This window comes from Pristiophorus japonicus, chromosome 9, assembly GCF_044704955.1.
Source record: "Pristiophorus japonicus isolate sPriJap1 chromosome 9, sPriJap1.hap1, whole genome shotgun sequence".
Lineage (NCBI taxonomy): Eukaryota > Metazoa > Chordata > Chondrichthyes > Pristiophoridae > Pristiophorus > Pristiophorus japonicus.
Genome location: NC_091985.1, coordinates 80736316 through 80760770, shown reverse-complemented (window position 1 = coordinate 80760770; position 24455 = coordinate 80736316). Strand labels below are relative to the sequence as shown.

The following is a 24455-nucleotide window of genomic DNA, read 5'->3' as shown; positions in this document are numbered from 1 at the left end:
CCAGGAATGTTGAGTTACAGCCAAAAATTTTATATGGGTTGTCTTTGATAGTTGGGAGCTTAGGTAGGCAGGTCAAAAAAGGATAATTTTCCTTTCAAGATCAATGTTAATGGGAATATACAGTAGTGATAAGTATTAACATATAAATATAGAATCATGTTCCCAATTTGAACCACGTCAAGAAAAGAGGTGCTGGAAAGAGGCAGTTGCATATCCACCTGGGAAGAGGGGAAGAGAAAACTGAGTGGGAGATTTGAATGTGAGTAACTCCTGGTGCCTTCTACTGGCCAGCTTCAGGGGGAATTCATGGAGATCCTTTCAGTCACAGCCTGCCAAAGGAAAGGGGACAAAAAGAATCTTGTCCAAATACCCCCATTAAAAATAATGTAAAAGGGAAATCAGTGTGAATGCAGTAGCAATCAAACCTCATCATTAGAGTTACCCTCATCCTGGCATAACCATCGCCGAATCCCCCACCATCAACATCCTGGGGTCACCATTGTCCAGAAACTTAACTGGACCGGCCACATAAATACTGCGGCTACAAGAGCCGGTCAGAGGTTGGGTATTCTGCGGCGAGTGTCTCACCTCATGACTCCCTGAAGCCTTTCCAACATCCACAAAGCACAAGTCGGGAGTGCGATGGAATACTCTCCACTTGCCTGGATGAGTGCAGCTCCAACAACACCCAAAACGCTCAACACCATCCAGGGCAAAGCAGCCCACTTGATTGGCACCCTTTCCACCACCTTAACTCCCTCCACCACATTCACTCCCTCCACCAATGCTTCTTCAACAGCAACTCCAAAACCCTCGACCTCTACCACCTAGAAGGTCAAGGGCAGCAGGCGCATGGGAATACCACCACCCCCAAGTTCCCCTCCAAGCCATCTGACATGGAAATATATCCCCATTCCGTCATCGTCGCTGGGTCAAAATCCTGGAACTCCCTTCCTAACAGCACTGTGGGAGTACCATCACCACACTGACTGCAGCGGTTCAAGAAGGTGGCTCACCACCACCTTCTCAAGGGCAATTGGGGATGGGCAATAAATGCTGGCCTTGAGAGCGAAGCCAACATCCCAGGAATGAGTAAAACAAAAAATCAAATACAGCTGTAACCTGACATAATGGGCAAAATTTAATATACAATTGCCATTATGATCTTTTTTGTCTTTAAAACAGCAGAATGTGATCTTTTATTTTACTGCTGTAATATAATCTGGGCATATTTCAAATATATTTGAAGCACTTTTTCTCTGTACATTGTGTCACTGATATTACAGGACCATGATTTGATGATGAATTGACCTGCCTTTCGTTCCATGATTTTTGTTCATTCATTAATAAGGTCAAGCATAATCCGAATTGAATCACTAAGTGTGTTTTTGTTGGTATTTTGTGTATCCTCAAACGGTCTGTGCAGCCGGTCTCTGTGGACATCTACAATGAAATACTGAGGCAGCTTGAGCACAGCCGTCCCGATGCAGCACACTTTCAGGGCAACTGATGGTGGGAAGGGGAGAAAGATATGTAAGTGCAGCTCCCAAAATTGGCCTGATTCCACACATAATTCTCTTGATTTAAATTTTCTTAAATGAGACATTTAGGGGTAGAAATTGGTATATGTTGCACCCACTTTTCAGGAGTAAAACGGGCACGAAACATACCAATTTAGCAGTGGAATGGGTTCCCCCAACTTGTGCAGTTATTGGTTCCACTGCCAAATTCGTGGGGCCCATTCTTTAAGAGGTCCCAGACCAAAGCCTAAAACAGTTGTTCGGCCCCTTGAATATGTAAAATAGGGGCATAATGCCTATAAGGACCCTGTTGACAACTTCTACCGCTCCTAGGATTCTTCCGTGCCCTCCGCAGCCACCAATGACAGGTAAACGTTTTAATTTTTTTCAAGAACAAACAGGAGTCGTGATCGGTTCCTCGGTTCCACTCCAACCTCACCCCTACGGGACTTGCTCGAGGACGGCCCAAAATTGATGTCGCCAATGAGTGAGCTGCCTGTGGGGTCACAACCCAATTATACAGATGAAGCCGGAGGACCAATTTCCGGGTGCAAGGAGTCTGGACTCAAAACCAGGCCCAGACTAATTTCTACCCCTTAGTATATTTTTTTTAACAATTTATCAGCGTTAGGATTGTAATTGCCCTAGTAACGATTTTATGTGGCTGTTAATTTTAGTTAACCAGAACAAAGGGGAGTGTAAAGGAGGTAATGACTGTGAAGATTGATATTTGAAATTGGAGTTGGAACTCACTGTCCTAGATGTAAGCTCAATTAAAGTGTTTGAAAGGGAGGTGGATAATTAATGGTGCTAAGGGAGCTAGAGAATTGATATGAAAATGGGTGAGGCCATGGCTGGCAAAAAAATGGTGCAGCAGACCCAAAGGGACAAACGGCTTACTTCTGTTGGTATAAAGCAGTGTTGTCCAATACATATTGCTGACTACTCACAGGTGTGGCTATGGCAGCAACGTTTTAGCCACATGCACTAATTTTAGTAGAAAACACCTTATGCACAATACAAGTAAATGTACTTTACAAGTTCATATTTACGTAACAAATATTCAGTGATCCCTCGCCATACAGAGTTGCTGGTGTTTCCATGGTGCTGAAGTTTTAATCTGTGTTCAACATCATTTTAACTGATAAAAAATAGGTGCAGGAATAGGCCATTCGGACCTTCAAATCTGCACCACCATTCAATAAGATCACGGCTGATCATGCAACTTTAGTACCCCATTCTTGCTTTCTCACCATACCCCTTGATCCCTAAGGGCCACATCTAACTCCCTTTTGAATATATCTAACAAACTGGCCTCAACAACTTTCTGTGGTAGAGAATTCCACAGGTTCACAATTCTCTGACTGAAGAAGTTTCTCCTCATCTCGGTCCTAAATGACTTACCCCTTATCCTTAGACTGTGACCCCTGGTTCTGGAACTTCCCCAACATCGGGAACATTCTGCCTGCATCTAACCTGTCCAATCCCGTCAGAATTTTATATGTTTCTATGAGATCCCCTCTCATTCTTCTAAATTCCAGTGAATATAAGCCTAGTCGATCCAGTCTTTCTTCATATGTCAGTCCTGCCATCCCGGGAATGAGTCTGGTGAACCTTCGCTGCGCTGCTATTGAGGAATAGCAAGAATGTCCTTCCTTAGATTAGGAGACCAAAATTGTACACAATATTCAAGATGTGGCCTCACCAAGGCCCTGTACAACTGCAGTAAGACCTCCCAGCTCCTATAGTCAAATCCTGTCGCTATGAAGACAAACATGCCATTTGCTTTCTTCACCGCCTGCTGTACCTGCATGCCAACTTTCAATGATTGATGTACCATGACACCCAGGTCTCGTTGCCGCTCCCCTTTTCCTAATCTGTGACCATTCAGATAATATTCTGCCTTCGTGTTTTTGCCACCAAAGTAGATAACCTCACATTTATCTACATTATACTGCATCTGTCATGCATTTGCCCATTCACCAAACCTGTCCAAGTCACCCTGCAGCATCTTAGCATCCACCTCACAGCTCACACTGCCACCCAGCCTAGTGTCATCTGCAAGCTTGGAGATATTACATTCAATTCCTTCGACCAAATCATTAATGTATATTGTAAATAGCTGGGGTCCCAGCTCTGAACCTTGCGGTACCCCACTAGTCATTGCCTGCCATTCTGAAAAGGACTCGTTTATTCCTACTCTTTGCTTCCTGTCTGCCAACCAGTTCTCCATCCACGTCAATACATTACCCGCAATACCATGTGCTTTAATTTTGCATACTAATCTCTTGTGTGGGACCTTGTCAAAAGCCTTTTGAAAGTCCAAATACACCACATCCACTGGTTCTCCCCTGTCCACTCTACTAGTTACATCCTCAAAAAATTCTTGAAGATTTGTCAAAGCTGACTTGAACCGATCCTGTCACTGCTTTCCGAATGCGCGGCTATTACATCTTTAATAATTGATTCCAACATTTTCCCCACTACCAATGTCAGGCTAACATTGGTAGTGGGGAAAATGTTTTCTTCCCTGTTTTCTCTCTCCCTCCTTTTTTAAAAAGTGGGGTTATATTAGCTACCCTCCAATCCATAGGAACTGATCCAGAGTCTATAGAATGTTGGAAAATGACCACCAATGCATCCACTATTTCTAGGGCCAGTTCCTTAAGTACGCTATGATGCAAACTATCAGGCCCTGGGGATTTATCGGCCTTCAATCCCATCAATTTCTCTAACACAATTTCCTGACTAATAAGGATTTCATTCTGTTCCCCCTTCTCGCAAGACTCTCGGTCCTCTAGTATTCCCGGAAGGTTATTTGTGTCTTCCTTAGTGAAGACAAAACCAAAGTATTTGTTCAATTGGTCTGCCATTCCTTTGTTCCCCATTATAAATTCACCTGATTCTGATTGCAAGGGATCTACATTTGTCTTCACTAATCTTTTTCTCTTCACATATCTATATAAGCTTTTGCAGTCAGTTTTTATGTTCCCTGCAAGCTTCCTCTCATACTCTATTTTCCCCCTCCTAATTAAACCCTTTGACCTCCTCTGCTGAATTCTAAATTTCTCCCAGTCCTCAGGTTTGCTACTTTTTCTGGCCAATTTATATGCCTCTTCCTTGGATTTAACACTATCTCTATAAACAGTAAACAAGGAGGTAAAGCACATACAACAGTCAAAAGCACTTGAACCCTCTGATTTTTATCTTACCATTTTACCAACAAACGCACAAAAAGGTTAATGCATACACCGTGCAACGATGAATATTGAGATCATATGACTAACGACAGTGTATTACTCATTTTTTGTTTAATTATCAAAACTGCAATTCGCCATATCTAGATTTCCAGTTAGCCACATGTAGCTGGTGGCTAACACATTGGATAACACTGGTATAAAGTAATGATTATTACCAAGCATGAAGTTGGAGGTTACAAGAATGTTTTTCTTGCCACGGATTATTGAGGCTAAGTCAATCACAGAACTTAAGAGGGAATTCGATAAATGCTTGAAGAGGAAAAATATTAAATGTTTGAGGAAAGACTAAGAAAATGGGATTGGAGCAGATAGGTCCTATGTGGAGCCAGCACTGGCAGAGGTACAGTAAGCTGTGTAATAATTCCAGTACATTGGATAACAATGAGAATGTGCTAGTAGCAACATAATGTTGCATTTACCCATTTGCTTAAATTGAGTAAACAGTGTTAAATATCAAATTAATGCCTTAAAGCCAGTTTATTGATCAGTTGTTAAAGATGCCAATGAAGGTTAGTTGGATGTAAAAATTGGTATTCTCAATAAAAAATAGTGTCATTGCAAATTGATCTTTTACTTTGAACATTGCACCACAGAGCAAAGTGTTGTGGGTAAGCACCTCTTTGGATGTATCTCAGCAGGCTGCTGGTTTCACACATTAAGGGACTGAGTTTTCCTGACATCCTGCAGGATTTTTACTCGCAAAAGTTCTACTCAGTTGGAAGGAAGTGACTAGTGGTATCCCACAAGGATCTTCTGCAGAGGCCTCAACGATTCACTATATTTATTAATGGGTTCGATAACATGATAGTGAGCCATATATTCAAGTTTGCCAATGACACAAAGATTCATGGTACAGTAAGTAGTGTAGAGGGGAGCAAAAAATTACAAAGAGAAATTGGTGGTTTAAGTGAGTGGGCAAAAATGTGGCAAATGGATTTCAATACAAATGATTGTGGGTTCATCCATTTTGGACCAAAGAAAGATAGATCCGAGTATTATTTAAATGGTAAAAACCTAGAAACAGTGGTGGTCCAAAGAGATTTAGGGATCCATGTACGCAGATCATTAAAATATAGTAATCAGGTACAAAAAAATAATCAAAACGGCTAATGGAATGTTAGCCTTTATAACTAGAGGGCTAGAATATAATGGGGAGGAAGTTTTCGTCGAGCTATATAAAGCCCTGGTTAGACCACATCTGGAGTACTGTGTACAGTTCTGCACACCGCACTGTAGAAAGGATATATTGGCCTTGGAAGGAGTGCAGCGCAGATTCACCAGAATGTTATCAGGGCTCCAAGGGTTATATTATGAGGCTGGGAAAGCACACGCCCACTGGATCTGGCAATTCCCGCCTCCCTTTAGCTGCTGGGTTTCTCGAGCCCTGGGAAATCCGATCTGCGGCCAATAAATTCAAATGGCTACCATAATTTGAGGTACTGCTGCAATAAAGGTGCAGCAGTTATAATGGGTGACTTTAATATGCACATAGATTGGGCTAACCAAACTGGAAGCAATACGGTGGAGGAGGATTTTCTGGAGTGCATAAGGGATGGTTTTTTAGACCAATATGTCGAGGAACCAACTAGGGGGGAGGCCATCTTAGACTGGGTGTTATGTAATGAGAAAGGATTAATTAGCAATCTCGTTGTGCGAGGCCCCTTGGGGAAGAGTGACCATAATATGGTGGAATTCTGCATTAGGATGGAGAATGAAACAGTTAATTCAGAGACCATGGTCCAGAACTTAAAGAAGGCTAACTTTGAAGGTATGAGGCGTGAATTGGCTGAGATGGATTGGCGAATGATACTTAAGGGGTTGACTGTGGATGGACAATGGCAGACATTTAGAGACCGCATGGATGAACTACAACAATTGTACATTCCTGTCTGGCATAGAAATAAAAAAGGGAAGGTGGCTCAACCGTGGCTATCAAGGGAAATCAGGGATAGTATTAAAGCCAAGGAAGTGGCATACAAATTGGCCAGAAATAGCAGCGAACCTGGGGACTGGGAGAAATTTAGAACTCAGCAGAGGAGGACAAAGGGTTTGATTAGGGCAGGGAAAATGGAGTATGAGAAGAAGCTTGCAGGGAACATTAAGACGGATTGCAAAAGTTTCTATAGATATGTAAAGAGAAAAAGGTTAGTAAAGACAAATGTAGGTCCCCTGCAGTCAGAATCAGGGGAAGTCATAACGGGGAACAAAGAAATGGCGGACCAATTGAACAAGTACTTTGGTTCGGTATTCACGAAGGAGGACACGAACAACCTTCCGGTTATAAAAGGGGTCGGGGGGTCTAGTAAGGAGGAGGAACTGAGGGAAATCCTTATTAGCCTGGAAATTGTGTTGGGGAAATTGATGGGATTGAAGGCCGATAAATCCCCAGGGCCTGATGGACTGCATCCCAGAGTACTTAAGGAGGTGGCCTTGGAAATAGTGGATGCGTTGACAGTCATTTTCCAACATTCCATTGACTCTGGATCAGTTCCTATGGAGTGGAGGGTAGCCAATGTAACCCCACTTTTTAAAAAAGGAGGGAGAGAGAAAACAGGGAATTATAGACTGGTCAGCCTGACATCGGTAGTGGGTAAAATGATGGAATCAATTATTAAGGATGTCATAGCAGTGCATTTGGAAAGAGGTGACATGATAGGTCCAAGTCAGCATGGATTTGTGAAAGGGAAATCATGCTTGACAAATCTTCTGGAATTTTTTGAGGATGTTTCCAGTAGAGTGGATAAGGGAGAACCAGTTGATGTGGTATATTTGGACTTTCAGAAGGCGTTCGACAAGGTCCCACACAAGAGATTGATGTGCAAAGTTAGAGCACATGGGATTGGGGGTAGTGTACTGACATGGATTGAGAACTGGTTGTCAGACAGGAAGCAAAGAGTAGGAGTAAATGGGTACTTTTCAGAATGGCAGGCAGTGACTAGTGGGGTACCGCAAGGTTCTGTGCTGGGGCCCCAGCTGTTTACACTGTACATTAATGATTTAGATGAGGGGATTAAATGTAGTATCTCCAAATTTGCGGATGACACTAAGTTGGGTGGCAGTGTGAGCTGCGAGGAGGATGCTGTGAGGCTGCAGAGTGACTTGGATAGGTTAGGTGAGTGGGCAAATGCATGGCAGATGAAGTATAATGTGGATAAATGTGAGGTTATCCACTTTGGTGGTAAAAACAGAGAGACAGACTATTATCTGAATGGTGACAGATTAGGAAAAGGGGAGGTGCAAAGAGACCTGGGTGTCATGGTACATCAGTCATTGAAGGTTGGCATGCAGGTGCAGCAGGCGGTTAAGAAAGCAAATGGCATGTTGGCCTTCATAGCAAGGGGATTTGAGTACAGGGGCAGGGAGGTGTTGCTACAGTTGTACAGGGCATTGGTGAGGCCACACCTGGAGTATTGTGTACAGTTTTGGTCTCCTAACCTGAGGAAGGACATTCTTGCTATTGAGGGAGTGCAGCGAAGGTTCACCAGATTGATTCCCGGGATGGCGGGACTGACCTATCAAGAAAGACTGGATCAACTGGGCTTGTATTCACTGGAGTTCAGAAGAATGAGAGGGGACCTCATAGAAACATATAAAATTCTGACGGGGTTAGACAGGTTAGATGCAGGAAGAATGTTCCCAATGTTGGGGAAGTCCAGAACCAGGGGTCACAGTCTAAGGATAAGGGGTAAGCCATTTAGGACCGAGATGCGGAGGAACTTCTTCACCCAGAGAGTGGTGAACTTGTGGAATTCTCTACCACAGAAAGTTGTTGAGGCCAATTCACTAAATATATTCAAAAAGGAGTTAGATGAGGTCCTTACTGCTAGGGGGATCAAGGGGTATGGCGAGAAAGCAGGAATGGGGTACTGAAGTTGAATGTTCAGCCATGAACTCATTGAATGGCGGTGCAGGCTAGAAGGGCCGAATGGCCTACTCCTGCACCTATTTTCTATGTTTCTATGTTAATTAAATATTATAATTACAGGTTTGCCTCTCCAGAGCGAGTTACTCAGAGGCCCATAAACCCACCGCAAGTAAATCGGAAGTAGGTGCGCTCGTGGCGGGTTGGGGTCGGGTTTCACATTTTTACTGCTTTTAACCCCACCCCCCGCTTCCCCGCTCCCCGCCGCCCAATCCTTTCATGTCCATCATGGGGGGGTTCACATTTCCCCCACTATTCCATGTGTAAAAGCAATCATTTGAAAACAGTTGTAAAGTGATATCGGATTATAGAAAGGGGTGACAAGACACACAAGATGAAGAATACTTTCTTTTACTCGAGGTTTTATTGTAGTAATCTGATATTAATGTACAGTATTTTTATATAAAGCCCACCCTTTAAAGGTGAAAACGTGCTTTCTTTTTCTTCAAAGACGTCACCAGTAATTAAATGGCATTCTGTAAATTAGAGGTATTTTAGGGATTTAAACATATGAAGCTGTTCAGGGAACAAAATGGACAGATTGATTTCAGAAAGGCATTTTTTTTTAAATGAAAACACTACTGTTTAATACTTAATAAAGTTTAAAGGCTTCAGACTTTTGTAACCTCATTTTTTTTAATGATGTATTAAACGATAAGGGGATAAGTGGTTATGGGGAGCGGGCAGGGAAGTGGAGCTGAGTCCATGATCAGATCAGCCATGATCTTATTAACTGGCGGAGCAGGCTCGAGGGGCCGTATTGGCCTACTCCTGCTCCTATTTCTTTAGTTCTTATGTAAATAGTCTGAATGCCCAGATCATACATTTTAATCTGATAAAGGGTTAAATTATGAGACAAGGTGCATACTTGGTCTGAGTTTAGAAGGTTGAGTGGTGATCAAATTGAGGTTTTTAAAATGATAAAGGGACTCGATAGAGTAGGTACAGATAAACTATTTCCTGATGCTGGAATCTATCACAAGAGGACACGATCTTAAAATTTGAGATAGGCTATTAAGGAGTGAAATCCGGAAGCACTTTTCCACACAAAGGGTAGTGGAAATCTGGAACTTTCTTTCCTGAAAGGATGTGGATGATAGAACAATTGAAATCTCCAAGATTGCAATGGCTAGATTTTTGTTAGGTAAGGGTATCAAGGGATATGGAGCAAAGGCGGGTGAATGGAGTTGAGGTAAAAATCAATCATGATCTAATTGAATGTGGAACATGCTTGAGGGGCTGAATGGTTTACTCCTGTTCCTATGATTAATTGCCGAAGATTAACTCATACCTAGCACAAAGGAAGATGGTTATGGTTGTTGGAGGTCAATCATCACAGCCCCAGGACATCGCTGCAGGAGTTCCTCAGGGCAGCGTCCTAGGTCCAACCATCTTCAGCTGCTTCATCAATGATCTTCCCTCCATCATGTCAAAAATGGGAATGTTCACTGATGATTGCTCTGTGTTCAGTTCCATTCGCACCTTTCCAGATAATGAAGCAGTCCATGCCCGGATGCAGCAAGACCTGGATGACATTCAGGCTTGGGCTGATAAGTGGCAAGTAACATTCGCACCACACAAGTACCAGGCAATGACCATCTCCAACAAGCGAGAGTCCAACCACCTCCCCTTGATAGTCAATGGCATTACCATCACCGAATCCCCCGCCATCAGCATCCTGGGGGTCACCATTGACCAGAAACTTAACTGGACCAACCATATAAATATTGTGGCTACAAGAGCAGGTCAGAGGCTGGGTATTCTTCAGCGAGTGTCTCACCTCCTAACTCCCCAAAGTCTTTCCACCATCTACAAGGCACAATTCAGGAGTGTGATGGAATACTTTACACTTACCTGGATGAGTGCAGCTCCAACAACACTCAAGAAGCTCAACACCATCCAGGACAAAGCAGTCCTCTTGATTGGCACCCCATTCGCCACCTTCAACCAGCATACTGTGGCTGCAGTGTGCACCATCTACAAGATGCACTGCAGCAGTTCACCATGGCTTCTTCGGCTGCACCTCCCAAACCCATGACCTCTATCACCTAGAAGGACAAGGGCAACAGGCGCATGGGAGCACCATCAGCTGCAAGTTCCCCTCGAAGTCACACACCATCGTGACTTGGAAATATATCGCCGTTCCTTCATCATCGCTGGGTCAAAATCCTAGAACTCCCTCCCTAACAGCACTGTGGGAGTACCTTCACCACAAGGACTGCAGCAGTTCAAGAAAGCGACTCACACCCACCTTCCTAGGGGCAATTAGGGATGGACAATAAATGCTGGCCTTGCCAGCGACGTCCACATTGTGGAACGAACAAAACAATTTTTTAATGTTAAATCCTTTATATTCCTACTTAAAATATTTGGTGAACTATTGTTTTATCTTGTTGGTTTTTTACCTTTTACGCTTTTGTTTTATTATGTGATTTAAATTTGTATGACTAAAAATGGAGGTGAATGGCTCAGAACACCAGCAAGGTTGAAAAGAAAAGTAAAAGATGAAGGCCTGTTTAGGTGAGGTTAAATTCTAAGTCTATGAGAGATGAAGAGTTTTAAAATCCATGAACTAGTATGTGGCTGGCTGCTAAGTGTGCTCCAATCTCCCTTAATCATTTTGTAAACAGGACTACATGTAATTATTTCTCTACTGAACACTTTCACAATTGATTAGTTAAATTATTAACTCTTTCTTAAATCCATACCTGATTAATTTAATGTTAACTCTTGGAACTGTAGCTGTAAAAAGAAAACAAATTGAAGCTAACAATTATTTGGATATAATTCCCTGAAAGTGCAGGTAGATAAAGCCATTAAAAAAGGTCAACAACATTTTGGACTTTATAAATCCTAGTAAAGAAGTGACAATAAATTTGTACAAACCATTGGTTAGGCCACACTTAGAGACATATGTGCAGTTTAGGGTACCCCATTATAGAAAGGATATTAAAACCACATTGCGTGTAAATTTACCAGAATGATGCCAACAATGGAAAATTATGGATATGAAAAGAGACATGAGATACTGGGACTATTTCCACTGGAATAGGGAAGGCTAAGAGGAGATTTAGTTGAGGTTAATCAAATTTTGAAGGGCTTTGCTAGAGTGAATAGGGAAAAACTATTTTCTCTGGTCGGGTGTAAGTGACAAAATTGTCACTAAGTGCGGAGGGTGGTTAACAATAACAAGCACTTGGGTTTTATACTGCATTTAATATAGGAAGCGCTTCACAGAGGTGTAACAAAAATGTATACTGAGCCAAAGAAGGAGAGATTTGGAGGACTGACCAAAAGCTTGGTCAAAGAGGTTGCATAAAAAGCGTACAACACAGATCCTCTCGGATGCTGCCTGGTAAGAGAAAATACAAATACGAAGAAAGATGATAATTTGGACTGTTTTCCCTAGAACAGAGGAAATTATAGGGTGATTTGATAGAGCTGTTTAAAATTATGAAGGATTAAGACAGAGTAGATAGAAACAGACTGGGGTGAATAAGAAACCAAAATCAGGAATGGAGAATTCAAGGGGGTTGTAGCACTGGAAGAGGTCACAGAGTTAGAGAGAGTTGAACCATGGAGGGATTTAAACAAATGGATGAGAATTTTTAAATTGAGACAGGGAGTCCAGTAGGTCAGTGAGATGAGCGAGCAGGACTGGGTCTGGGATAGGATATAGGCAGTAGAGTTTTGAATGATCTGAATTAGTGGAAAGGATACGGAGTTTGTGGCAGGGGGCAGATGATAATGGCTTTGGTCTTGTCAATTTTTAGCTGGAGGAAATCGTGGCATGTCCAAGACTGAATGTCAGGCAAGTACAGAGAGAGTGGAGGGGTCGAGACTGGTGATGAAGGGTTAGAGCTGGATGTAATTTGCATGCATGTAAAAGCTGACCCCATGGCATTAGATGATGTTGCCAAGGGACAGCATGCAGATGAGGAAGAATGGGGATTGTGTGGTGGGAGGGGCAAAGATTAATCTAGAGATGATGATGTGGGGGTGGGATGAGAAGCAATTGACAGAGCTCCTCTGACTATGATTGGATAGGAAAGTGTGGACCATGCTACATGAAGCTGGACAACAGAGACAACATTGGAGGAGGATTGTGTGATTGGCTGCATCGAAGGCTACAGAGAAGTCGAGAAAGATGAGGAGGGATAATGTACCATAGTCACAGGCACAAAGAATGTCATTTGTGACTTTGGTTAAGGCTGTTTCAATGATGTGGAAACTTGAGTGGAGGAATTTAAACTTGGAATTGTGGGAGAGGTGGGTACGGATCTAGAAGGCGACATGTTCAATCACCTTGGAGAGAAAAAAGAGGTTGGAGATGGGATCGTCGGAAGAAATTTCTTTACACAGAGGGCTGTTGGAGCATTTGGAATGCTTTGCCATGGGAGTGTTTAAGGCTGAGACCATTGCTGCTTTTAAGGGAAAATTGTATAAATATTTGAAGCAGAGAAAGTTACAGGAAAAGCACGAGCCAGTGGGGTTAGTTTTGGGTTATTCTAGCAAAGAACAGGCAAAGATATGATGGGCCAAATTGCCCCTTTGTTTGCTGTAAATTCTTATGGTTCTATGGGCTTGAAACAATAGCAGAAGTACATGAATTGAAGTACCTGGGCATCCTGTTCCTGTGTATAAATGTGTTCCCATCAGCAAAGACAGAGCAAGGGCACTTAATGGCATCAGGCTGCTTGATGTCTCAAATTAACCCATTCTCAGTTTCTTATAATTTCAGAGGAAGCAAACTTCTTATTTTATTATTCTATGGTTATTTACAATGCCTGGCTCAGATGGTGTAGCAAATGGTCTGTTCTCAGGCCTCTATTGCTGATATTTTTAACTTGGCTTCCAAGAGATGTTTGAGAGTGATTTTCCAGTTTCAGATGATCTAGTTTTGCTCACTGTAGCCTTCAGACAATATGAATGGAACTTCCCTTGAGGAAATTCCTGTCTTTCTACCCCAGAGACAGAATGCCATGAATCTATAGTATGAGTATAACTTTATAAAGAAAATTAATTAACAGAGGCTAAATTCTACCTACTGTAATTCTGCAACATAGAGATTAAATCAGATTATCCATCCTTGAACAGTAAAGGCCCGGAATTTGCGGTGGGCAGTGATGGTGAACTGTCAGCGTTCGCCGTCATTACCCCTCTGAAACTAACCGCAACTTCAGGATTTAGCACTTGCGTATCTAAGCGCAGAAATTCTGAAGTTGCAGTCAGTCATTCACTGCTACGACACTGGCTGTGCTGAGGACTACCACCCCCCAGGACCCCCCCCGCCCCGTCTGCACCCCCCGCCATAGCTGGCAATCAGTGTAATCAGTGAAAACTTGGGCTATCCATGGTAATATCACTGTTAAACACCTCATTAAACGTTAAGCCTTGTTGGAATAGGTGTAACTGGATTTTTAACAGCATATTGACTGGTAAACAAATGTTCTGGTCCCGATAAATTAAGTTGTGGAGTGTCAAATTTCTCCACTATAATAAAAATTAAAAATATTTTTAAAATTAAAAAAAATAATGTTTGTTCATGATATTTCAGCTTCCAACTTATCCCCATGTGAAAGTCCCAATCTTTATTTTGCTCTTTGTAACATTTTTTAAAAGTCCGGATAAAAGCAACTTCTCGTTTCCTGGCTGCGAGAATTCTTCAATGTGATTGGCTGCTTAGACAGCTTGTTGACGTCACTGCAGCATCGCCATAGGAATCCCTTATTCACAGCACTGCAATCAATTGAACGTCAAACGTCAAACTTCTCACCATGAGATCATGGCATCTCTGTGGGCAGTTTTCTTCGGGGCTGCTGGTGAGTGCTTTTGCTTTGTTGCTGACCGCAAATTACAGGCCATTGTTTCTACAAGACAATTGTAAAAGAAGCAATATTTTTAAGCTGATATAAAGCAGCCTTGTGAAAACAAGAACTGAGTCCAAGCACACACCAGCATAGGCAGTACCTCGGAATCGATGAAGACTTGCTTCCACTCTTAAAATGAGTCCTTAGGTGGCTGAACAGTCCAATACAAGAGCCACAGTCCCTGTCACAGGTGGGACAGATAGTCGTTGAGGGAAGGGGAGGTGGGACAGGTTTGCCGCACGCTCTTTCCGCTGCCTGCGCTTGATTTCTGCATGCTCTTGGCGATGAGACTCGAGGTGCTCAGCGCCCTCCCGGATGCACTTCCTCCACTTAGGGCGGTCTTTGGCCATTATTTGACACCTCATTTACATGACATGCAATGTCCAAAATCTTGTAAAAAAAAACAAGACTTTTACTCTTCCCTGAGCTGAAGTAATATACTGTTCTTTTTTAACTCAGCGGTCGGCTGCCCCATGTTGACATGCCTTTCCCTAGAGATAGCATGTATGGAGCACCTATTCATAAAGCATGCTTCAAATGTATTCAGATTGATAATGGCAGTGATAACAATGGAGTTTCAGCTATTACCATTAGTAAATTGAACCGGAGTAGTTAGAAATGGAGACGAAGATTCATTAGTTGTGCATGTTATTGTCACAACTCACGCAGGTTGAATTATGAGTCTTCCTGCTTGCATAAAAGTTGCCATAACTCACCATTATTCATCAGGTGGCCATGTGCTACCCTTCAGCCTGATATTCCTGAAAAGAGAAGCATTTCACTGGTTGGTTGGTTGGTTGGTTGATTAAAATAAATTATACTTTACCCTTAACTTTCTAACTTAAAGCCAAGGGCTAGATTTTCCACTTATTTTGCATGCTTAATGCCCACTTAACATCCATTTTACTGAAATGATGTACAACGCCCATATATCGCCCATTTAGCCACAAAATGGAAACTGACGTGCATTTTTGGACACTTATCGGCAAGTGTTACTTCCCCCATGTGCGTAACGCCAGGAAAAAATAATACTGCACGTCCACTTTTTTTGGGCACAATCATCAAAATGGGCGAAATCAACGCCCATAATATCGCCCAACATTAGTTTCTGCACGGAATTAACACCGAGATTCAGTAATACCGACTGCCCATTTTTTTTTGTCAGAAAGGTCACATTTTCCGAAACTAACGCCCACGCGATCGCCCAGCGTCATTTTCACCACCTCGCACACATATCGCCCACAATATCGCTCGTCCAAAAAAACGGCCAAAAGAAGTGGAACTGTTCTGAACGAATCACTGTGGTGTGGGCGCCGTTTTTAAAATTGCAGGTCGCTTCATTCAAAAGGGGGAGTTTGGATTGACTCTGGAGTTCTTCTCAGGTGAAGTGACAATCTCAGCAGACATGTTTTCAGACTCTGGACTATTGGAAGTTTGCTGTAGGTGTATTTTAGTGAGGAAATTATTGCTTCTGATCAATTGCTATTATACTTTCATTACAATGGGGCCAGCCATTTCTCAGCCTGCATTGATTAATACGCAGATGCTGCAGAATGCAAATGGCTCAATGTGTGATGCACATCATTATGTGCCCAATTTAAGACGTGCAAGAATGAGGAGGAGGGCCAGACCATACACATCCCGCATTTACAGGGAAAAGAGGTCTTACCTCGCGTGTCCAACCACACCTGCCTTCGGAGACTGTGCTTCCACAAGGTGGTGATCAATGAAATATGTGAGCTCATCAGGCCACATATGCAGCCTGCCATCAGGACATCGGTGTCAGTCGAAGTCAAGGTCACCACGGCACTGTCTTTCTACACGTCCAGTTCCTTTCGGGCCTCTGCTGTCAAGCTTTCCCCTCTGTCTCACCATGCCATCCATCACTGCATTAGACAGGTACGTGCGAAGGAGGGACTTTATCAGCTTCCCCATGACCACGGAGGCTCAGACTGACAGGGCTGGAGCATTCTACCGCATTGCTAAGTTTCCCAGGGTGCAGGGAGCAATACAGTGCACTCACATTGCTATGCATGCACCTTCTCAGGACCCAGAGCTTTTCGTAACAGAAAAGGATTTCACTCCTTGAAGGTCCAACTAGATGTCGATCACAACCAGATCATAATGGCAGTGAATGCAAAATGACCAGGCAACTTCGATGAGGCTCACATCCTGCGTGAGAACGTTGTCTCTGACATGGTTAAGAGCGGATGCTTGGTGATAACCGATATGGCCTAGCCACCTGGCTGATGACCCCCCTGCATGACACCCACACTGAGGCTGAGAAGAGATGCAACCAGAGCCACAGAGACACACGCAATGTGGTCCAGAAAACAATAAGCAGCGCTTCAGATGCCTGGAGCACTCAGGAGGGGAGCTACAATACAACCCTAAGCAAGTAGCTAAAATCGTGGTCGTGTGATCCATGCAGCACAACCTGGCTATCAGTAGGGGAAAGAAATGCCAGAAGGGACTGATGCTCCACCTCAGGAGAGAGAGGAAGAGGAGGACGAGGGGCTGGATGCTAGATGCTAGGGCCAGACAATCAGGCATGCCCACCACCCCTCCAGACCGCAGGAAAGGGCCCATGGTGGCTACATAGCTGCAAGACTCTTACGTGAGGAGCTGATATCTGAACGATTTGCCTCAAAGAACCTTGCTGTGAGTGACAACGCTGACACACTGCTGTGTGTGTGCAGCTCAGACATCACTGGTGCCCATCACCTTAGTGCCAGTTAAAGTTTACGTTGATTGAAGTTGAGTTTTATTTAACCCTTTCATGTTAAGGAATCACCAATGTGTAATGGTCCAGCTATCTGAGACAATGCGCAACAAGGTTATGTTCGATAAAAAAAAATTTCTACCAACATTGGTCTGAAATCATAAGTATCATGGGCAAAAACACCCAACCCCTGCCCACACCCCACTTTTTCCACCATTGACATCAATCAAATGGTCAACATATCCAGCAACACAGAATACAAAGGCAAAGCAGGTGGGTAGTTCCCTCCCCGCATACATTACAACAAATTGCATACATCCAGATGGAGATATAACACAGCCATCACCTGCCGACATGCACCTCACTTTCCTTACCCATTCCCCTTCTTCTCCCTACCTCCACCCCTTCCCCTCCTTGCTCCACGGCGCCTGGCCGAGGAGTTCCTCAGACGGTGCCTCATTGGGGGGGGATGAAGGCAGAGGCGGTGGGTGCACGGGTACGGGAGCAGGGGTGCCGAGGGAGCAACATTCTCTGATGCAGAAGCAGGATCTTGGTCCTTGCTCTCATCTGTTGTTTGCAGTGGTGGTATGGAACCTAGGGGTGGAGTGCCGTGCTCCGGGACCACTGGGAGGCCTGTGCCAGCAGTGTTCCTGGCTATCGCCTCCAGGGCCTCCACCATCCATGGAACGTTCTCAGCCAGCTGTCGGGATATGCCCCCCAATGCTTCGAGGATCTGGTCACCAATGTCTACAGTCCTCCTGGACAACTGTACCATCTCTCCGCTCTCATGTCGCACTTGTGGACCAGACCTGCTGCGTCCATGAAACCTCTGCGTGGTCGGCGCCGTCCTGGGGACAAATGGGGTGCCCTGTGGCGAGGTGCTTGGGGCCGGTACTTCCAGAGTGGAGGTGGGAATGACCAGAGGAGCACTCGATGGCCTTGGGATGGAATGGCTTCTAGAGCATGGCGATGCAGGTTCCTCGAAGTCCACTCTCTCATCCGTAGAGAACAGACCCAGCAGATTGACGGGCGAGAATCGGAGCTCCTCAGCAGATGTAGGATCACCTGGCAAGTCCTGCACCATGCACCCCACCTTCTGGCCTCTGTGGTCTTGCCTGTGGCTGCGCTGCTGGCTGAGCTGCAAAACACAAATGAGGTTATTAGAGGAGAAGGGGGTGCTCGGGTTACAAGGTGATTACAGCGCTACACACAGCATATGCACGACAAAAGCACCACCGCTATCAAAATCATCACAGACATCACATTTCATGACCATCAACACATGGTGCATTGCAATGATTTTCATTAGGCCAGCATTATTACTAGGACAATTTTAGAAATCATCTAGCATATATGATTGCTCAGGTATGAGTGGGTGTGGCATCTATTGACTTTACATCACGCAATGTGTAAGCTTTACTCACATGGCAACACTTCAGGGTCTGCAGATGCGTCCGTGGCTGTCCAGGTCTGCTTCCCCCCGAGCGCGAGTACCCGCTCCTCCATCTCAGTGATGTCTCTGGGGACTAGTGGCCCCCCACCCATTCACCTCTGCATGGACCTCATCATCGATAGCTTCTTCTGTAAAAGGTGAGAGGACGACATGGCATGAGATCACTGCGTGATATCATTGCTAGGTACTGTCACAGTCACTGATACAACACATAACCGACAGAAGTAATCATGATTATTATGATAATTATCATTCTTTACCTATAGACGTGCACCGTGACCACAGGCTTTGACTACAACATTCCCGGTAAAAGTGAAAGACCTCACATCTGCTGATAGTCACTCATGACTGTTACAAATCAAATTATATAAATACATAAGTACATGTAAATAAATGTAATACTTTTGCGGATCCCGCAAGGTAATTCCATCATTTACGGCATTGGTTGCCCTCACGCACCTCGTTGATCGCCGATGAGACCACCTCTGCTATCTCGGCCCATATCTTCTGATAGGCCTTTGGGGTGGGCTTCCCATGCCCTCCCTGTGTCAAATCACCCCAACGTAACTTGACCTCCTGCAGGAGGGAAGCATTTGCCTCATCCGAGAACCTCCTTGCTCATTTGCGCCCTCCATTGTGCTCCTCTCCACCTCACTGCTCTCGGCAGTGTCAGTCTCCACAGCGTGCTGTGACGCCTCCTCCTCTCCCTCCATTATAGGCCGAATTCAGGCAAATATCTAGCTGGTAACAGCTAATTTTTGTTTCCCTATTTGCTCTAAAGCTCTAAACTCTCTCTTCCTCCTCCCAAAGCAGCCACACCACACCCACACACACTTTCAGTCCCTCTCAGCTCCCTCTCTGTCAGCTCTCCTGTCACCTCTCCTGCGCATGTCATGATGACCCTTGACCTCCTGAATCGCGGGGATCGAGCGTTGCCATGCCATTGGACAGCGACACTTTATGGCAGAAGGTCAGAGAGATTTAATGCTACCACCCATTTCATATCGCTGGAGAAATATCACCAATGATGTCTCCGCAAGATCCTACAAATCCCCTGAGAGGACAGGTGCACCAACATCAGCGTCCTTGTCCAGGCTAACATCCCCAGCATTGAAGCACTGACCACACTTGATCAGCTCCGCTGGGCAAGCCACATAGTTCGTATGCCAGACATGAGACTCCCAAAGCAAGCACTATACTCGGAACTCCTTCACGGCAATCGAGCCAAAGATGGGCAGCGGAAACGTTACAAGGACACCCTCAAAGCCTCCCTGATAAAGTGTAACATCCCCACTGACACCTGACCCTGGCCAAAGACCCCCCCTAAGTGGAGAAAGTGCATCCGGGAGGGCGCTGAGCACCTCGAATCTCATTGCCGAGAGCATGCAAAAATCAAGCGCAGGCAGCGGAAAGAGTGTGTGGCAAACCAGTCCCACCCACCTCTTCCCTCAACGACTATCTGTCCCACCTGTGACAGAGTCTGTAGCTCTCGTATTGGATTGTTAAGCCACCAAAGAACTCACTTCAGGAGCGGAAGCAAGTCTTCCTCGATTCCGAGGGACTGCCTATGATGATGATCGCCCATGGTAAAGCCCAATTTCAAAAATGGAGACTAGGTGCTTTGAGAATGGGCGACAAGCCGGCGATCTGAAAACCCATTTTTACCGCCCACGCCAGAAATAACGCCCAGTTTTGGGCGAACTGCACAAAAGTGTAAAATCTAGCCCCAAGCGTTTTACACATTCTTCGATAAAGGATAACAGAGGCTTATGCGCATTACATTACAGGAATTACACAGAACTCTACAAGGAGAGATCGTGTGAAGTTTGGGATGTACTAGTGGAGTAGAGGGTGCTTTACAGAAGTAGTAGTTGAGGAATATTATTAACAATTTAGGCTACCATGAAGCCATGTTATAAAAGATTCGTGCTTGGTTCTGCGATACATACCAAATTATTGATTCGGTAGGATTAAACCCGAGATTCTGTCTCTTCTCCCTCTCTCTAAATATATTTAATTGGTGCACATAATCACTGCAATTATTTTAGTTCATTGAAGCAGGGTATTTATTATATTGGGCCATAATTTGCTGTAGCAGGCCCTCTAACAGCATTCGCCGTTAGTTAGACTTGCCCTTGCACGTTTAGTTTTTTTCAATTTTGTGCGCAGTCAGTTGCTAAAAGTGTGAGCTGATAACATCGCAGTGAGGGAAACAGCATCTGGGACATGTGTGAACAGGGCAAACAACTGTATCTCTCCTTAACCAATCAAATGGAAGGATTGTGAAATTAGCAGCGAATGACTGAGAAGGAAGTGTAAATTAGAATGGGGGTATTCAATGCCAAATCTGGTAAAGAAAGAGAAATAAAAAGAGCAAAAGAAAGACTGGATTAAGAGAGAGAAAAAAGAGATAGAAAGGAAAAGTTAAAAGAAATCATTTTAAATTTTACATTTAAAAAAATCTCCAACAACAATTAAAATCTGAAGAAATGAGACTCCACACTTGTAATAGTTCATTTTCAGTGCCAGAGAGGTTGACTGACAGTAATTAACATTTATCACGTTGTTAAAAGGGTACTTAGACTGAACTGGACAAGACTGAACTTTCAGTGGTAGTTTATTCCATCTATGTGCAAATGCAGCAATGTCACACCATTCAATGCATTTTAATGGTGAGGCAGATAACGAGATGCCGTTTTTACGAAGCTAACAGCAGAGTGGTGCAACTCCGACAGCAACTTTTCGATATTTGCATTTAACCATACATCTGCCCCTCGTCTGAAGTTGCTGTACCATTTGTGCATAAATTACACAAAGCACCATTAGTCTCACTGTTATTTTGACAGCAAATTATGGCATATTATTTTTAAATCTTATATGCATTTAAGCATCATAATTCCTTTTTATCTGGTTATCTATTCAACAAATGTCTTAATGTCTTCACATACAACAAATATCTATTCATACTTTGTGTTCATAGTTCAAGTGTTCAGCAATGTGTCAAAACTATGCTCGGATCCAGTTGGAAAACTCAGTTGGCAATATACTTGAATTGAAGTATAATTTTACAACCACAGGAATGATCTTCATTTTGCAAAAACATACTACAGAAAAAGTCACATGTTTACTGTGGCTTCTAAGAGATTACCACAGGCTTTCACTGATAGAATCCAAAAAACCTAAAGCCACAGAACTGACTGCCTTTCGATGTTCTGAAAGCAATATCTGTGTTACAAGCAATGCCCATGTTAAACAAACATATTTGGGAGTAGTATCCAGATGCTGCTTTCCTGACCTGCGGAGTTCTTCCAAATGAGGCATTTCCAAGCAGCAATCCTGCACTAATACAAGGATTTGGCAGCTACAATATAACTTGCGTATTAGTACAGAAAGTCACCCTAGGTGGATTTTATTCAATTTAGAAGTAAGAAGTGAATCAAACTGGATTGTTGGTGAAGAATCTCAATGGTTACATCATGGTGCAACATTTCATACTGTGCACCAAGGTGCGCTGGTGCAGAAATCTGTTGATTCCCACCCTTGATTACTGGCTTAATCTTTGAAGATCTTATGTAGAATTGGAGCCCAGAACCAGCGTTGAACCAGCTTCAAAGTATAATGGCAGTATTAGGACCTTGACCGTGATTACACAGCCAATAGCTATTGTAAGTTCTGGAAATGGATTCTATTACCAGAACATACAACAGCTCTTAGCTATTTATTCCCCATCTGAGAAACTGCTGTATTTGAGTGCTGCCACAATACAAAAGACTGAAAATAGTACGTTATTTCTTTGTAGAGTATTGCAGCAAGGTTGTTACCATATTACAGTGTATACAATAATATGTGAGGCACTAAATTTGTTGTTCTTTTTCCATTATGATAACTATAATGATCAATAAAATGCAATGATCATTAACCCTCTAATCCTCCTAAAGACACAGTGGGCCAATTTTAACAGTTTGTGCAAAAAGAGGGCAGAAATTCAGCCAGTTCCGTGTCCGTGTACACAGAGCTGGCTGACATTCTGGGTCTGACAGAAAGGCTGGAGCTGATCCTGAGGGAAGGCCGCACAAAGGCCAACAGGAGGCCAGAGTATTTCGATAGGCCCAGGAGGATCATTCCTGCTTCTCTTGACCCCTCAAAAATAGACGGTGAAAATGGTTTTGGGTTGTTTTTCCAGCAGCCTCCAGCAGTCCCTTAATGCAGGCACAAATGGGCGGAGCTCGCTCTGTGCACATTGCACCTGACAATTGGAAACGGGATGCTATATGTGTCATAGGCCTCTGTTCTGCATATTAAAAGTGGCCTCTCACCTGAAACAGGAGGGTTCTCCAGCTGCCATCTAAAGACCCTTAGCAAGATGGTGGTGGCCAGAACACCAGTGTAAACGGGGTGGTAACTGTCCCGATACTACTTTCAGGCCATTACTGCTCCATTTACACCTGGCTGCCACACTTAACATTGGCTCCGTGCCTTTTTGTCCAGTGGTAATTAATTGGGATTAATTGTGAAACTCTAAAAGTAAGAAACAGACATCAGTTTATTTTTTAAAGGAGAAGGACACAAAGTCCATTTGTAAAACTTGGTGAAATCATTCAGTAATAATAATGAAACACATATTTGCAATTGGATAAATAGTTGAAGTAGAGGAAGAGAAGGGTTATGGGGAGAGAGCAGGGCAGTAGGATTAGTTCTGAATTGCTCTAGAAAAGATATGCTGAATAGTTTCTTTCTGTGCTATATACTATGGCCTATGCATGGTATTGCAACAGAAGAATTACTAGATTTGCTTGACATTTGTCTTACTGTAAAAAAACATTACTGCATGGCAACTCCAGTTGAGAGTATTGTGAATTATTTAGTTTAGCGCAATGCAGTTGGGGCACTGGGAATGTTCTGGAATTCTACAAATGGCTAACTGTGTTCTAATTTCTTCTCTTTTTTTGAAGGTGGGCACAGCAGTTTCAAACAGCACCACGAGAATCTCTGTGATCACTCCCTGCAGCTTCAGGAGTGCCCAGATGCAGGGGGAGCCTCAGCAATTCCAACACAGCTACCTCAGTCCATCCCCACCACCCCTGACATTGAGAATGCCGAGCTGACTCCCATCCTACCCTTCCTGTTTCTAGGAAACGAGCAGGATGCTCAGGATATAGAGAAAATGCAGCGGATGAATATCGGCTACATCATCAATGTAACTACCCACTTGCCTCTTTATCATTATGAGAAAGGTATCTTCCATTACAAACGGCTACCTGCCACCGATAGCAACAAACAGAATCTCAGGCAATACTTCGAAGAGGCCTTTGAATTCATTGGTAATTATTTTTTCCTTTTCTACTGTTTTTCACCCTCTTAAAACAAAAGTATATTCTGTGTTTCTGTTGCCAAAGAGCTTTTTATTATAATGTGAGTTTAGTACAGTCGGTGATTTTGAAGGATATCAGCTCTTAAAATTACATTTTAGTGTAATGTATTTTGCTGCCTAAGTAGGTTACAAGCCATCAGTATTCTGGAATTGTAGACTCGCAGCCTCTAAATCTAGAGAATAAATGAACCAAAATGTAGTGTAAATGTGATACTAGGCCAAAAATCCAATTACAGCAAATCTGGAATTGTCCACCTCCATTTAATTTCCTGTAAAATGCTGCTTTTTAAGTTGTATCTTTGGTTCTGCTTTTTTTCCTGACCTCTTAAATGGAAGG

The 24455-nt window shown here is 43.5% G+C and overlaps 1 protein-coding gene across 2 annotated transcripts in view; it reads left to right on the top strand.

Annotated features, from left to right (window-relative positions):
• dusp10 (dual specificity phosphatase 10) overlaps positions 1-24455 on the top strand; it is a 63515-nt gene that overhangs the window by 28004 nt on the left and 11056 nt on the right. For both annotated transcript variants that reach the window (XM_070889530.1, XM_070889529.1), the window contains exon 3: positions 23700-24068. In XM_070889530.1, coding sequence (XP_070745631.1) covers positions 23700-24068 — 369 coding nt within the window. The remainder of the gene's footprint in view (positions 1-23699; positions 24069-24455) is intronic.